General features: G+C 39.8%; 1 protein-coding gene across 1 annotated transcript in view; it reads right to left on the reverse strand.

The window, feature by feature from the left end:
• UNC5C (unc-5 netrin receptor C) overlaps window positions 1–16,626 on the reverse strand; it is a 326,895-nt gene that overhangs the window by 48,737 nt on the left and 261,532 nt on the right. The window contains exons 5-7 of the mRNA XM_067557393.1: window positions 15,528–15,708; window positions 13,836–14,003; window positions 11,666–11,830 (exon numbers count right to left, since the gene is read on the reverse strand). Of these exons, the coding sequence (XP_067413494.1) occupies window positions 11,666–11,830; window positions 13,836–14,003; window positions 15,528–15,708 (514 nt within the window). The remainder of the gene's footprint in view (window positions 1–11,665; window positions 11,831–13,835; window positions 14,004–15,527; window positions 15,709–16,626) is intronic.

Here is a 16,626-nt window from a genome sequence, read left to right on the forward strand (position 1 = left end):
TATCTATTGAAGTTAATTAAATTTCAGTATCAGTTATTCTTAAACCGATTTAAGGGGTTGCACAGATTTAACTTAATAGATTTAGAAACTGATTTAATTAAATCAGTGCAATTTGTAAGTGTAGATATGCCCCAAAAGTCAGAAATAGAACCCAAGTATCCTGATTTCCTTTCTCGCACCCTGATCTCGAGGAAGCAGATTCATGACAAAGGCAATAGATAAGTGACACCAAGGTGTAACTATGTGGACAAAATTTCTGGACATGTGGTATAATGGTAGAGCCTGCTCTTTTGGGAAGGTAGCAGAATTAGTAAGCAGGGAGGATTTCTCTTCATGTGGCAAAAGTCCCCTAAAAGAATTTACCTGCAGAAAAAAAGAAAAGCCCCGTCCATGCAAAAGATACTTTGTTTGGCTTTTTTTTTTTTTTTTTTTTTAAGAGATGGGATATTTGGGGAATGGCAAAATTCATCACTCTGAATGGTAATTATGCAAAAAGTTATGACACTGAATCCCTGGAGTCCTTTTTCAAAATTTCCAGAGATGTCCATAGTAGACAGCCTAGCATCTCTGAAATTTTTTTCCACACTGATCATTACTGAGATGTGGATTTATATACTGTTATATCATATTTCATCCTCTGTCATCTCAAGATTAGACTACTGTGGTCTACATGGACCTATGGTTTAAGTCCACCTTGAAACTGCAACTGGTGCAACATTCAGCAGCCCACTTGCTAAGTGGCATTTCGCTTTGCAAGCACGTTAACTTCTGCTCTTTTGTTAATTATTATGATTTATTTATTTGCACTGCAGTAGCCCTGTCCCAGTCATGGACCAGGATCCTACTGTGCCAGTCACTGTACAAATACAAAACAAAAAGAGGATCCCTGCCGCTAAGAGTTTACAATCTAAGTATGCTCTGTGAACTGCTCTAGCTGCCTATTGGTTCAGGGGCTGATTCTGAGTTGTAGGTTTTTATCAATACAACCAAAAACCAGTTGAGACATTACCTGTCTAGGAGACTGCTTCTCTCCCCTGGTATAAAACAAATAAGGCTGCTGGGGAGGCCTTTGGAATTGCTTCCCTCTTTGATCTGTAATAGAGTTTACTAACCTTCAGGGAATATTGCAAGGCCCATCTTTTCTCTATTTGGATCTGTCATTCATCATCTTTAAACTGCAGATGTTCTTTACTTTACCTTGCACACAAGGCTTCAAATGTAACTAATGGTAATAAAATTATGCAGGTCTTTTAAAAAATCCCACCACACTGTCTTCAATGCTCTCACGTGGCAGTAAACTCCACAGGTTGATTATAAGTTGATGTAACAGCATTTCCTTTTCTGGATTCCGAAGTTACTGCCCTTTAATTTCATCAAGGGTGGAGAAGAGGGACATGATCATTCAGTCACTGCTATTTCATTCTCAACTTTGACACAGTAATGTAGAATTGTAAATAGAGTAGGAACATATTCTTAGTGATACGCTAATACATTCTGAATCACGGAGGTGTGATGGCCACATTTTCAAACCTCCGTACTTAAACACAAAACTTAAGTCCAAATATGGTCACTTGAATCAGCACTTAAGCAATACAAAATTGGCATGTGGGTGCATACATTCCAATTTCAGTGTCTAAAGGCAAGACCTGGTATTCTCTTAAGGCACCCACATATGAAAATTGGTTTCAATGTTTGAATATTACTCAGGAAAGCATATATTGTGTTGTTTCTCCTAGGAATGCATATCATACACTATAGGCTATTGCCCACTACAAGGTTGCTTTCAGCTTTTATGCAAACCTCCTTTTCCAGTGGCTCATAATTTTCACAAACAAATTCTTTTTGGGCTGAAATTTTCTGCTTTTAGTCTCAGCCAATAAAATTATTTTGTAAAGTTTGAGTAAATTCGGATTCAGAATCAGTGGATTTTCTTTGACTCCAGTGACACCTGAATCAGGCCCTTGTTTTATTTTATTTTATTTTTATTTTTTTTGGTGTGTAGAAGTTGTTGTTGTTGTTTGAGTTGCACATATTTACTTTTATTTACTTTAAAAAAGCTTTAAAGATACCCTGCTGCTCCGAAGCTCAGCAGCAGTATCTGCCTTACTTACTTTAAAGTGACATTATGAACTAAAATTGTCAACTCCAATTTACATTTTGTAAAATCTTTAACCAATAGGAATGTTTCCATAAATATTTTCTAAAATTCCAAGGGAAAGAGCTGTCAAAAAATATAAACACAGCCCTGCAGTATTTGCAATCCCATTATTGTGGCATTGAACCAACATCACTAATGCAGTTTCTCTCCTATACCTAAATCTAAACCCTCATTGTCCCTGGTGAAGGAAATTTGAATACTAAAAACTATTTCCATAGCTGCTTCACCATCACCTTCTCAATAATCTTTCCACACAAAGTGGGAAATTCAATAGCAGTCTGGTGAGTTTGTTATTTAATGCAAACTTAAGGTGACAGATCAAGTAAAATGCTCAAAGAGTAGGAGCTTGCAAAAGCTGAAGGTGCTCTGACAGCATTAACGCAGTCACATTGTACATCTGTATGCACGTCCATTTGTTTGTTATAAAGGTATAAAATTAAATGTGCAAAATAGTTGAATTAATATTGATGGAGCAGCACTAACACTTGGAATTTCCAGTAATTAATCTGTAATTACATATACATTGAAATAAGCTATTTAAAAAAATTCTTAGAAACTTAAACACTGCTACATCAAGCTTTAACATTTCTTTTCTCTATGAAATCAAAGGTATGATTGGAGTTGTAATATACTTACATCGAAAAAAATTGTTGCTTTATTTTATTAGTTTTTCTTTTTGGCCTTTATCTGTTTGCTTTAATAGAATGGATATTGAATGAATGCATTAGAAAAGCCATGGTTAAGTTTGCACGTTCATTAATGTTTGACACTAAAATACATCCTGTATTTAAAAAAAATACAGGACCAATAAACACTCAGGGTTACATTTCTGCAGCTACGAGTCTTGCAGCGCAAATTTGCATTGTCCTAGGTTTTGTGCAATACAGCCATTGCAGAGTCATACAACCACTGTGGCACCTTGCAACTGTCTGCAGAGTGTGCCCCTTCTCTTTGTAACACTGAGGTGGGGAAGAAGAGGGGTCATGACACACCTGCATCTAAGCTTCTTCAAAAAATGATATGACAAAAAGCCATATTATTTGAAAAATGGTATGAGCCCATGTAATAAAAGACTGTGGGCCACTTCCTTGGGTGTGCCAGGACTCTGCTCAGTGTACTTCTGAGGGATGGTGCACAAGGATGGATTTCCGGCTTCTTGATCCTGGGGGCAGCTGATTGCAATGGCTCTGTTACACTATCTGATCATTCTGCCAGTCAGAGCCAGTGCAATTCAGCTATGCTCCTTTCCAATCCAGCACACTTCCATCATTTCCCCTTTGTCAGGCTGCGGAAAACCAGGAAGGAGTGCTGGATAACCAGCACAGAGATTTTCTCACATTATGAGACTCCTCAGCTTCTCCCTTTAGGGCAGGTCTCAATCTCCTTTGTAACACAGGCATGACCCTAGAGACATTAGTGGAGACAAACATCTGGCCATGCACAAGAAGGCAGAGTTAAGGGTATGAGTGCATCCTAAAAAGAAATCACATATTCTGACTTTGACTGCTCTCTTAATGCTCTCCTAGTGTAGATTTCCTATGGAATAAATAATACCAATAGTAAGAATAATCGGCAGTTTCTCTTACAATAGCCATTCATAGCCCTTCCCAGCAGCAATAGCACATAAGTGGATGATGTGATCTCCACAAGGGCATCATATTTTTTTTTGTGTGGTGAAAAAAGTCTCTAGAGTTCCTAAGAGCCAACCATAAGAAATATGTCCAGTCTGTATTACTAAAACACTTGCTGTTATATAGAAAGCCTTTTATGTCTGTACTAATGATGTCAAAGGTCAGATCTGACATCAGACATCCTAGACATAATTCACCATAATTTATCTTTCTTCTGAAGGTCTAATTATTGACAAGTTTTAGGGTGAGACAACAGCATGGGGTTTGAGGTTTTGTGAATCTCTCCAACTGCTTGCTCATTTATTGACTATGGCTTTTACTGAGGGTAGGTTAAACAGGAAATGTATCTCTTCTTGGTGGCGAAAGGAAAATTATGATATTCCATAGTTAAGGCTGCATTAATGTTTTCATTATAAATTAGATTTCTGATCCTTCACTAAAATCCTTAGAAAGTTCCTTTCTAAGTTTAAACACACACATTACATGTGGGTGGAAAGGAAGAATAACTTTTTGCTCAAATTTGCTGTGAATTAGCCCAGGCAATTCTGACATTTAGGAGATTAATATGTTAGTGTTTGCCCTTTTGGCTCATTCTAATCGCGTTTTTTGGGGTCATATCTCAAAAAGTGAAAGGCCTAAAAACTTTAAATTGGGTTTGCAGAGCACATGCACACAAGCCTAGGATTGCAATCATTTGAGTTTTCATATTAAACTAACAATTCTTGGAGTTTGCTTTGCTTCAAAACTGCAGTATGGCCAGGAACTGAAGTGGTGATGGGGGGTGTCCAAGTGGAGATGAGTGGCAGATGGCTAAGCAAAAGAAATGAAATGTGAAGGGGATTTGAAAGAGGAGAATGAGATGCTAGGCATGCTGGAGAAGAGGCTCTTGCTGACACAGGCGGAGGATATTCAGGCAGCTGTTTGGCAGCATGCACCTTCATAAACTAAAGACCAGAATAATTCTTTTTTTTTCTAATTTTCTTACTTCTGACTCCAAGAGCCCCAAGGACCTTCAGAATTAATGGATCAACATTATATTTATTTGAGATTCATTAAATTATTCAACTACAAACTTCTTCCTCCATTACAAGAGTTCACTGAGTTATGTCACCTTGATCTTGCCACAGTTGTTTAACCTTTGGGTTGAGCATAGGGCTGGGAATCAAGAGATTGGAATGATTCTGCCACTGACTTACTGTTTGACCTGTGGTTAGTCATGTGACCTCTCTGTGCCTTGCTAAGCCAAGTGAAATGGGGATAATGATACTTACCCATCTCTATAAGAGGCTTAGAAAACTATGGATGAAATAAGCACTATGTATTATCATTATTTTATTTCTATGCCTGGGTTAATGCATCAGCATAGCACTATTATCAGTTTACAAGTCTTTTTCTTTTCATCTAAATGGAGAGGTTCTTTTATTGTTATCTATTATCATTATTAGGCAGGGGGTGTCAGGGAAGAATAAAAGAGAAAAGAAGAGAAGAGATAGGGAATTTACAATGATTAAAGATATATAGGGAGAATGTATGCATGCTTCTATGCTTACCATTAGTTGAAATTTTCAGTGCGGTCCAAAGGCTTTAGAAAAAACATCTTCAGTTAAAATTAATGGAGAGATATTGTGCTCCAGTACATGAGGTACTGGATTGGGAATCAGAATTCCTGGGTCCTGTTCCCAGCTCTGCCACTGGCCAGCTGTGGGAACTCGAGCAAGTCACTTCACCTCCCTATGTCTCTGTTTCCCCTTTCCTGTTTTGTCTATTTAGATCATAAGACATTTGGTGCACAGATTGTTTCTCACTCAGTGTCTGTACAGTGCCTAGCACTGAGGGGCCATGTTCTTAATTGGGGCCTTTTTGCATTAATGCAATACAAACAACAACAACAAGATGAGCCGAAACTCATTCGAATGTTTTGAAAATCTCCCATTATTTATGAACAGGTTAAACAAACGGAACTGTAGGTCTGGATGAATTTTATATCAAATACCAATGCTATGGAAATCCTCCCCCAGGAATGGATCGGAAGGAAAGGATGAGAGGATCCTTTACATTGAAGCAGCTCTTCCTGAAAGAGCTCAGCAAGCCTGGCCAGGTGGATACATTAGTATGCAGAGAGGCTGAACATATTCAAATTGTTTCTCGACCCACATGCTTTTAATAAAGGATTTCCTTTCGTTCTTTTACACACATACTGGCTTCTGTTGTGATCTCCCTTGAGATAACTTTGCTTCCCTCCTTGATTCTGAAAAACATTCCCTTACTCTTCACGTACTAAACTTCTCAGAAATTCTCTAGGTTCTCATCAGGTTACTCTGGGCTACAATTCTTCACAGCACTTCAAAACAAACCAAAAAGGGAAACAAATGCTTATTTCATGAGAAGATTCTGGTGTATTACATTGAACAAGTAGCACACCTGGAGATTATGTATGTTCCAGCAAGAAACTGCTACCACAGAAAGCACAGCAGACATTAATACTAGGTTAACCTTTCTTTCTTCTCAAGAAGCAACTTATATAATAGATGCCTGGCAAGAAAATGTGGACAAACGTGGAGAGTTAACCTTCTAATTCATAAAGATGGCAAGTTACATACACTCTTCCTAGACTGACAATACTATTATTAAAACACGGAATAATAAGGAATATTTTGAATGTCAATACTGCCTTCCAGACAAGGATCTCAAAACATTGTGATATCTATCCTACTCTCTGTGCTTCAAATAGGATATGTTGCAAATATGGTGGTAAATAATTTAACTACTGTGGGCGGTGCCAGTTTTTATTACACATACAGTATATGATGTTGCTGAAGGTTTATTAATGCCATTACAATAATTATTAAATTATTGTAAGGACTCCTGCTAGATTGTATTTGGAAGCTTATAGTAGTAATGGCTGTCCTAAATTTTCACTAAAGCTACTTCTCTTTTTCAATCTGTCTCCTGTCTCTCTGCAGGCATGCTAGTTTAATGACTATTCATTCTTTCATGTTAAGGGAAAAATACTAGCTACTGAATAAGAGTGTGTGTACACTAGCAAGATCATTAGTCTGAATAAATGTGACAGCAGAGTTGCACCAGAAACACCACGGTTAGCGGTAAGCAGAAACTACAGCTTTGGGTGTAAAATACTGTAATTACAAGGGATGGGGAAGGCTCCACACTTTTCATCCCCACAGAAATCGATAGCGGTACAGACTGCTGTTCTGTGTTGGAGTAGAGGCAGTCTGATGAGAGAGCTTATTGATTTGCCCAGTGATGTTACAGTAGTGAATAATAGACTGGAAGAGAAAGGGCTTGTAAATTAGACTGATTCAACCCCATATTTCCTGGGATATTTCTTTTATATATATATTTTTTTTACAAGTGAGTTTCTGTCAAAACAGTGGGTTAGTCGCCCTGCTACAAGAAGCTATTTACTAATTTTTGACCTCCACATTACTATATTTAATTGATAACCTATCGGTTTTTGATCAAGACCGATCCTGGGAAGGAAGAGAGAAACTGCTCTCATGGCTAGAATTTACATACAATGTAATTAAGCAGCCAACCTAGTAGAAATCAGAAAAGATTCCAAGGACACAGAGGGCTTGATTTTGGGTCCCCTGGCTCTCATCCATACCATTCCTCTGCCCACAAGGGAAAGCTGCTGGGAATTCTTTGAAAATGTGTGATCTGGATTCGAAGGCCTCTGAATTATGAAAAATTCTAATTCCAACTCAATCCAGATGAAAACCTAATAATCTGTAATGAATTTCAGTGTGTTTCAGAAATGAAAAAGTTCTGGTGTTCCTTCCTACCTCAGCACACAGATGTACCATGAGTTCATCTGGAGGAACCCAGTCCCAGACACAGGTAAAAATAAAAGTGTTCTGAATGCATTTACATAAATTGAGAGAGAGAGAAAGAATACCAGGCACAGAGCTATAAAGTATAGTAAATCAATCTTTTCAGCAGTGATGGATCATGGAGCAGGGCTGTAAGTTTTACAGGTATATGAACCCCATAAGTATAAAGGCAGTATTAAAACATCATCATTAAATTCCAACAATGAGGGATGATCACAACTCCTGGAGCTAAGGAAATCAATATGCAACTGTATATTTTTAATTCCCACTCTCCCACCCCACCCTCCATATACATACAAAAATGCAGAGTAGGATTCACATTAGCATCACCCTCTCTCCTTTTGAAGTTCTGTGCTTTTCTCCCAGCAGTCACTTTCACAAATAAAATGCAATATACCATCTACATAAAAATGGGATCCCTACAGGGCTTTTATTCTGCAGCAGCATTATAAATTTGTTTTCATGATATTTCTGCTTAAATGACTCTGCTTATGCATATACCCAAAGATGAAAAACACCTGTCTAAATATAATCTAGTAATAAAGAGTTCTTTAGAGTGGAGGTGGTTTCTTTTCTTGCTAATTTACCATAATGGCTCATTCACACCACTGGAGTTAAGGATACGTTAGCTTTCTCCCTGCAAACCATATTTTCAGGGTGTTATATAAACTTGGCTTTAGCATGATTTATTTTTATATATATGTATATTTTTTAGTTTTAGCGAAAAGTTCAGCTGTCTGAACCTTCCTCCACCACAAAATAAAAATGGAAGAATTACAGCTGGTTTTGTGCAGCTGTCACTCAAAGCACCAAAACTCAAATGAAGGATGTGGCCATGTATATGAGCCAGTTTTTGGTTAACTTGAAAAACTGAAGGAAAAATCATGATTTGAGACTGGATAGTTCAGGGTTTCGATAATGGGATACAGAATCTCTTACTTCTAGGTCACTTCTTCAAATCTAGCCCTGTTTGGTAGTGACTAAAATTCATTGCATACTAGCTAATGGCACTTTTGTGGCATATCTGAGATAATAAAAATACTCATTTTTATATAGTGCCTTTTTTTCTGAAGGAAGTCAATGAACTTTACAAATTTTGAACATACAACCTCTATATAGATAGAACTGTAGCCTCTTGGGTGACTGAGAGCTGCAACCTAATGGAGAGCCAGAAAGCAGTATAGTACAATGCAGAGGAGTGGAAAGAAAGCAAATTTTGGCAAAGGCCATTGAAACCAATCACTGTTCTTATAAAAAGTTCCTTGGATCTTTAATGAACCTGCAGAGCAGACAGGACCTTCATTTTGAAGGTATCATCTGAAAGACTGAGTGTGATGGTCAGTTCTTTGAGAACAGGTGTCAAATTCACAAAAAAGCCAGCATAACCCTTGACAATAATTGAGATCCTCTTGACAGTTACAGTGGAGTGGCCCAGACCTTGATGGTCCTGGAAACTGAGCTCTCCTCTGAGTTTGAGAGGTTGAGGCACACTGGAGGGTCAGCGTGTTGAAACTTGCATTGTTGCCAGGGCTGTGCCTGTACTATGAACAGACAGCTTCAGTCTCCAGCACTATCATTCTGGCACTAGGTTAATTTAAATATAAAAAAGGCCTACAGTCTGTTTTACCAGGCTGATTTTTTGGAAGATGTTGGTTTTGAACTATAAAAACTCTATCGGTCCCGAGACGTGTCTATCCATGAGACTGTCTCTCTCCCTGTGACACACTGCCACAGTTGTAGTCAGCAGAGACCTGGGTCTGGAGCACCATTGGTATCAGAGAGGATACTCTCAGGATATTCTCTGGTAGGTCCCCAAGCCTTTTCAACTTGATTCTCCCTAAGGTCTGAAACAGCCCGAGGTTGTTAACCTTCAGGGAGTGCTGCAAAGTCCATCTTTCCTTCCTGGCCCATAAGGAGATGGGCATAGCTGGGTAGCAATGGTGTGGGATTCTGGTGCAGCTATATGGGGAGGCCAATTCATTTTGTTCTATTTATCTCCCTGGGAGTTTGTTTGATTTGGTTTCATCCAGAGTAATTGATGGGTCACATTTGGTTAATAAGTTGTATTTAAAAAAAAATTGTTCAGGGCACCCAGAGCATTGGATGGGTGCTTGTTTATGGCAGAGCTGTAAATATCCAAATGAATAACTGAACAACAGGCTCTCTCTTCAGGCGATGCTATAAAGGATATAGGATCCTAGATCTATACTATGCAAAGGGGGAAATCCTGCCTCCTCTTTTGTGGATGGAAAGGGCACTGGATTCAGAGAGACTGATGCACTCCCACTGCATATCTTCATGACACAGACTCCAGCTTCCACATTGCTGCAGGAGAGATTTAAGGGTGAGGAGCAGTAGCTTTGGAGACAGAGCTAGATCCCAGCCCCATGGATTCACCAGCTGTTTCCCCCAAAGAGAGGGGGCACAAGAGTTGCAGAGACTAGTGCATTCCTGAGGACTAAGGGAGAATACTTTGCTCCAACCTCAGAAGAGACACCCTGCACCAAGTCTGTGTATGTCATCTTGGCACAGGGAACAGCCTTTTCCCATAAAGGAGCTCATTTATTCTGCAGGTGTCTCTTGTCAGTGTATAATTATATATACTACAGGCTAGATTATCCCTGGCATCTGTGTGGGTGCACAGTTGGGGAGGAACAATGGAAAGAGCCTCCCTCTCTCCCCCAAGCACTCTATACATGGGCCAAGGACAATCTAAGACCTTGCACTTGGAAGCGTTCAGAGGCTGCATCCTTCCTGGCTCCTGGAGGTGCAAAATTACCCCAAAGGTGGCAGTGAGAGAACAGAGCTGTGGAGAATTGGGAAATATCTGTATTATTTTGTTTGCATATGGTGCAAGCCTGAGTGTGTGTTTATAGTGGGATACTTGTACGGAGTAAGATCATAAGGGGTTGTCAGATGGAACAAGCAGAAAAGGCAAAACAATGACACAAATAAGAGTCCTTGAGGAAACAAGGGGGAAGCTGTTAACTGGGCAATACCCCCTTCCAGGCTCCAACCAAGCTAGGATGGTTTACTCTACCCAAGGCTAAACCTAGGATCAAAGGTGGACACTAGGCCTAGAAAGGGATGGGAGGGTGATTTTGTTGAAGGAGCTGCCCAGTGAATGTCCATGTGCATCGGCAGGGAGGCAAGGAGACTGTGAGTTAGGGTCTGCAGCCAGCCAGTGAACCGAGGCTAACAAGGCTATGTCATGACTACCTCGGACCCGGAGGGGAATGCCAAGCACAGGAATGACATGATTCCTGCAGGTCTCTAGGCTGTCATACATTCATTTCTCTGAGTGCTGTGAACCTTTTGGCAAATAAATCATACTTTTGTTTTTGATCATGCTTATGCAGCACTGCACAATATTACTGTCTACAGAGCCCTGAAGGGAAAGTGCCAGGCCCATTGGGCATCCTAGTTCTCAGATTTGTCAACCGGGCAGTCATAACCTGGCACAACCAGTCAGAGAGTGGATGGAACACAAGGTCCCACCCCAAAGAGAAGTGGAGCACAGGCCTGTCATTTGAAAGAGGTGCCCTCAGGGGACAGAAAACAGTCCCAGAAAAGGCAGCTTTTCCAGGGACCATTACAATGGTCATGGCTCCACCACCATTCTCCACCACCCCACAAAACTGGCACATAATGATGAGAGGACTAGGCTGCACCATTCATTCCAGGGAGCTTAGCGGGGTTTGCCTCAGACACACAATCCTTCCCTAAGCTTGCTGCGGGGTGGTGAGGCTTTGCATCACCCCCAATTCAGACAATGCCTGGATGGCACAATTTTGGAGCACCACACATGGGTTATTTTGGTAACTTTATGCCACATCATTTAAATGTTGCTTTATTCCCCATGTTGTTATGGGGCAGGGTATTTCACTTGGATACTCTCAAGCTTCTGCTTATAGCAGATTTTTATGGCAGGAGAACACTGGAGCTTTAACTTGTTTTTTTAATGGCTATATATTTTAGGAACTCCAAAGTCAATACAGCAGCATTAATATACTTCCACTTACTTTGCATACACAGGCCATCTGTGCAGTTCTTGGACTGCAGAACGAGACCCTCACAATCCTTCCCACCATTCTTCGGTGCTGGCGCTGTGCATTCCCTCCTGCGCCAATGTGTACACTCTGTTCCACAGGTAGACCACTTACTCCATGCTGTCCATCTACCATCCACTGTGGCAAGAAAGTGACATGACTTAGGAAGGTCAGAAAGAGAGAGATGCAAATATAGATAGAAGCAGAGAAAATGATTGCTTTCAAAAGATCTTTATGAATTTAGCCCTTGTGAAAGGTGCCAGAATGACAGAACTAAGGACCAAAATCTTTATTTTTATTATCCGCAGACCAGGTACAGCATAGACCATAGACATACAAACTTTCTCACACTGCCCTTCTAATTTGCCTCAACATAGCCCTAGAAGGACCAACTGTAAGGGGAATGGAGTAGTTCAGTCTCATAGTCCTAGGGGCAGGGTTGCCAGTGAGGGTAATAATTAGTGCTAACTACAGTGATGATTTTTGTGATTTTGACATCGCTTCAGTCCACTGGGGCCACCAAGCGCCCATTAGAAACTTCTGTCTTTCAGTTAATACTTGTCTGGGTTGGATCCCAATAGCTTACTGAGACGTTTAAAACTTTCTGTCTCAATAACAGGGTCTGAGCCACTGATTCACATAAAGAACTGACTCATGGAAAAGAGTCACTCAGCAGTTGTTGTGTGGAGTTTATAGCTTTGGTATAAGAACTAATTCTGGATTGAAATTTGCCCCAGAGTACTCTCTTTCTTTCTTTTCTTCTCTTTTTTGAAATAGAAACCAAAGAAGGTTTATCCATGGCTAACTTGTATAAGAAAAAAAACCCAATCCCAACAAATTTATGCTTTTTAGCACTTATGTAACACAAAAGATTAAATACGGTAAGAAATTACTATGTATTATGAGAGCGTCACTTTTGGTATTCAGAAAAATAATTAAATCACTGAACTATTTCATTTGAAAAAGGGGTTACTAAGCATAATCAGCAAAACTGTCAAGAATATGTACCCTGCACGTGCAGTGTATTACCTGTGCGACAATCTGTATTTATAAACGAGATGGTCATGTATTTAAAGGGACACTGTGAAGATACAAATCATAGGCAAGGTTTTAAAATAATGGGTGCCAGAAGTTAGGTCCCTAAATTAATTGCCTAGAATGGAATTTTTTGTAAGTGCGCAGTTTTGCTCTGACCCTGCTCCCACTGAAAGTCAATACAACAACTCCCGTTGATTTGAACGGGAGAAGAGTTAGGCCAATGCTGGGGCCTTTTGAAAATGATTTTCAAAAGTGCTGACGTCAATAGCTGGATCTACCAACTAGTCGACTATAGAGGCTCAGCTAAGTGTCCAGAATTTGAAATGAACTTCCAACTCTCTGAGTTTCACCCACCACTAAGAGCCAGATTTTGATGCCCTTTGCTCATGCTGAGTAGGACCTTATTCCAACAGTAGTTCCATTCAATGGATAGGAAGGTATTACTCAATATGAGTGAGGAATAGCAAAGTTTGTCCTTCTAAAAGCCACCCAGAGCCCTTAAGCAGTGTTGTATTAATGATAAAGTATACATTTCATGTTTTAATTTTCTGGCTTTTGATGCATTTTAAATTTAATTTTAATGTGTGAAACCATTAATATTTTTGGTGTGAATGTTCTTGTCTTTGCTGACAAGCATATGTATATGTCAAGTTTAATGTCCATAATCCAGGTGTTCCAAATGCTGTGCTCATCTTTGCAGTGTAAACCAAGAAATTAGTATGCACAGAAACTGATGTTACAAATCTGTTTGTCAAAATATTTTCTGTACTTAAATGCTAGTTTATTTCCATAGCTTCCAACAGATCAAGAGCTTCAGCTCCTAAGATTTGAAGCGGTAAACGTTACTCAAATCCCATGAATTACAGGGACTGAGATGATAGTGCAAGCTTTGTGTGGTAGTGGGATTTAATCCACTGCTGTTTCATCTACTCTGTGTGCACTGTTTTATCTACTTATGTAACACAATTTAATATTCATTCACTGAAATACTGGATTATCAGTAAGAAAAAAGGAGTGTTTGCGATTAATAGTCACTTTCTAAAATGCTTGATTTTGAAAAACACTAGATAATCACATTTGGGGCTGTGAATCTTTCAGACTGTACCTGGACACAGAGTGGTGCAAGTTATTTTTTGGACACTTTGGCCATCACAGAAGGCACCACCATTGAGTGGGGCAGGGTTGGTGCAGGTCCTTGTGCGCTTCTGATAGCCTCTTCCACAGCGACCATTACACAAGGACCACTCCGTCCACGTAGACCAGCCGCCATTGACTGAAAGGTGACAGGTGATAAAGAACATTAAATAAACGCAAACCCACCTTTCAAAACCAATGTCTTTACCAATGTCCAAAAAAAAGCTTTCTGAAAAAAATACTATTGAATGAAAAGTCCTTTCAGTTTGCTGTACTACTGCGGATATGCAGTGGCCCTCCTCTTTATAAAGACTCAGAATGGTCCAGCAATGAGCATTGAGTTATCTTTTTATCATTGCAGTCAAAATAAGGTCAAATAATGCAATCTTGAACTTTGTAAGCCAAAATATTTGGATCCTGAAAATGTATTATTATACACTATATCCAGTGTATATAGTGACTGTACACTAACTAGTGTTCAGATGCACACATCATCTATGCTCTGCTCTTTTGGTCTGTGGTCTATCAGAAATTCAACACGTTACTTTCTTCACAGGAAGGGTTCTTAAAATGTTAAGGCAAGGGTATCCCTTGTTCACCAGTCCTGATGAAAGCCTGTGCTCACATAGGGTGAGGCATCCATATGACAGGTACTCAGCCTGTTTGGCTACTCAAAGTGAACTCACAAATTATGCCGTTTGTCCCATTATTTTGGGAAGATGTTTACAGCTTACCCTTTCTGTTATGAACCTCAGTATGTGACACATATGGAGAACAAAACGGATAAGAACCAGTCCTGCTCCACACTGTAGTCTGGGTACTGACAAGCATTTAAACTGCTCAAATAAAATAGCCCTGGGAGTGAGAACACAGGCGATGGCTGCTCCCCAATGCAAGTCTCCTGATCTTGCCCCCTACCTGCATGGCCCACTCTCAGTAAGTCTTTCAGCTACATCTTAAATTACACTTAGAGAGTTTAGCTTTGTGTGTTTGGAAAAGAGATTGGGTATGTATAGTGAAATTTGCCCAATGTCTGTGCATTAAAGTATTCATCACGGTCAGAACACAGAATACTTATGCCATGTCCCTCCTCTGCATCACAAATGCTGCTAATCAACTCCATTCAGCTAGTTTGCTATAGAACTGAACTAAAAAGCCCTCATTGTAACTTTAGGGATGCAACTGCTTACAATTAAGCATAACTGCTACCCTGGCTATGAAGTGAATGCTCAGAGTAATCACAGGGATTTTTTCCCACTTGTCTGTCCTGTAATTAAATTGATTGTAATGAACACCAGGACAGTCAGCTGGTGTCTCATTAGAGCAGCTTCTGTCCTTCTGGATACATTCTGCCTCAAAAAATATCAAGAGGAATAATTTCATGGGAGGCAGACATAGCCTTCATGCTCAGACCTACTTTATAGGAGACCTGGATGTAGAGTAAGAGAATGAAGAGATAGGGCCATCCACACTTCGACTGGATGAGGGCCACATTGGCCTGGACACTCTGATTAAGTGTATTACAATCAGGGACTTCCAGTCTTCACAGACTTCTGCATCTAAGATGGTGGTAGCTGCAGGATGCATCTCAGAACTACACAGCCCACTTCCGGCCTACAGGCTGCACTTTGATCTGTCTGCAGAAGGGCAATGCCTCGCTTACCATAGACAATTACAGTAGCAGTAGTGCTTTTCCTCTTGGCAACGATGTTTTTGGCAACGCAGGTGTAATTAGCTGTGTCAGAAAGACGTGCCTGCTTTATGATCAGGTTGTGATCAATGGTGATGTAAAAATTCCGATCTTCAACGGGATCGATCACCTCTTCATTTTTCAGCCACTCCACCTAAAAGTTTACAAGAGACACAGTAAGGTTATCAGACATCAGCATGCCAATCTACAGAAGCTTTAACCTCTGGATGTGTGCAATATGCAATTAATTTGTTCATGCCAGAAACTGCTGTAAATCAAAGTACACTACGAAGAACTTGTCTGCTGCGTGTTGTCTATTCTGCCAATATAACGTTGAACTGAAATGACAAGGTAGCCATCATGGAGTACAGCGTTCACTTTTTTCCTCCCATCTCACATTATAACCAGCTTCTTCCACCTTCAAAATGATCAATAATCTTTTCAAAGGCTGCTTCCAGTTGTGCATAACCAATCAGATCATGCAGATAGACTTTCAAGGTCTAATGGATGGTGTGAGGGACACAGATGTTGGTTTTTCTTTAAAACCTTGTCTAAAAATGGGAATTTAAGGAAAAAATCTCCCACTGGTGCATTGGCAAGCATCCTAATGAAAGTACTTTTTCAACCCTTTAGTCTGTCTTATCTGTTTAGATTGTAAACTTTATGGGGCAGAGATAGTCACTTCCGTGTCTGAAGAGTGCCTAGCACAATGAGGTCCTGAGCTCAGTTGTGGTTTACAGGTGAAACTGTAATAGAAATAATGATAATTAAACACCCCAAATGTGAGGTGACTTTCTTTTTTTTTTTTTTTGGCAACAATCTGGACAAACTAAAAGAGGGACAGTTACTAGGAAACTGGGAATACTGAAGAATAGAAAGTGATTCTTTTTCTTTCTTTATGTTAAGTATATTTTCAAAAAATATTTCCATTTTAACAACATACGATTTCATTGGTTGCACAGAAAAATATTTGTAAATGTGATGTTTGTCCAGACAATGTTCCTTTGACTGCCCTCCTAAAGAAACACCCCATTATCCCACAGCTGGTGGCTGAGAGCCATTCTAACGTAAG

Source organism: Emydura macquarii, unplaced genomic scaffold (assembly GCF_026122565.2).
Source record: "Emydura macquarii macquarii isolate MOO-44397 ecotype Brisbane River unplaced genomic scaffold, CSIRO-AGI_Emac_v2 contig_1790, whole genome shotgun sequence".
NCBI lineage: Eukaryota > Metazoa > Chordata > Testudines > Chelidae > Emydura > Emydura macquarii.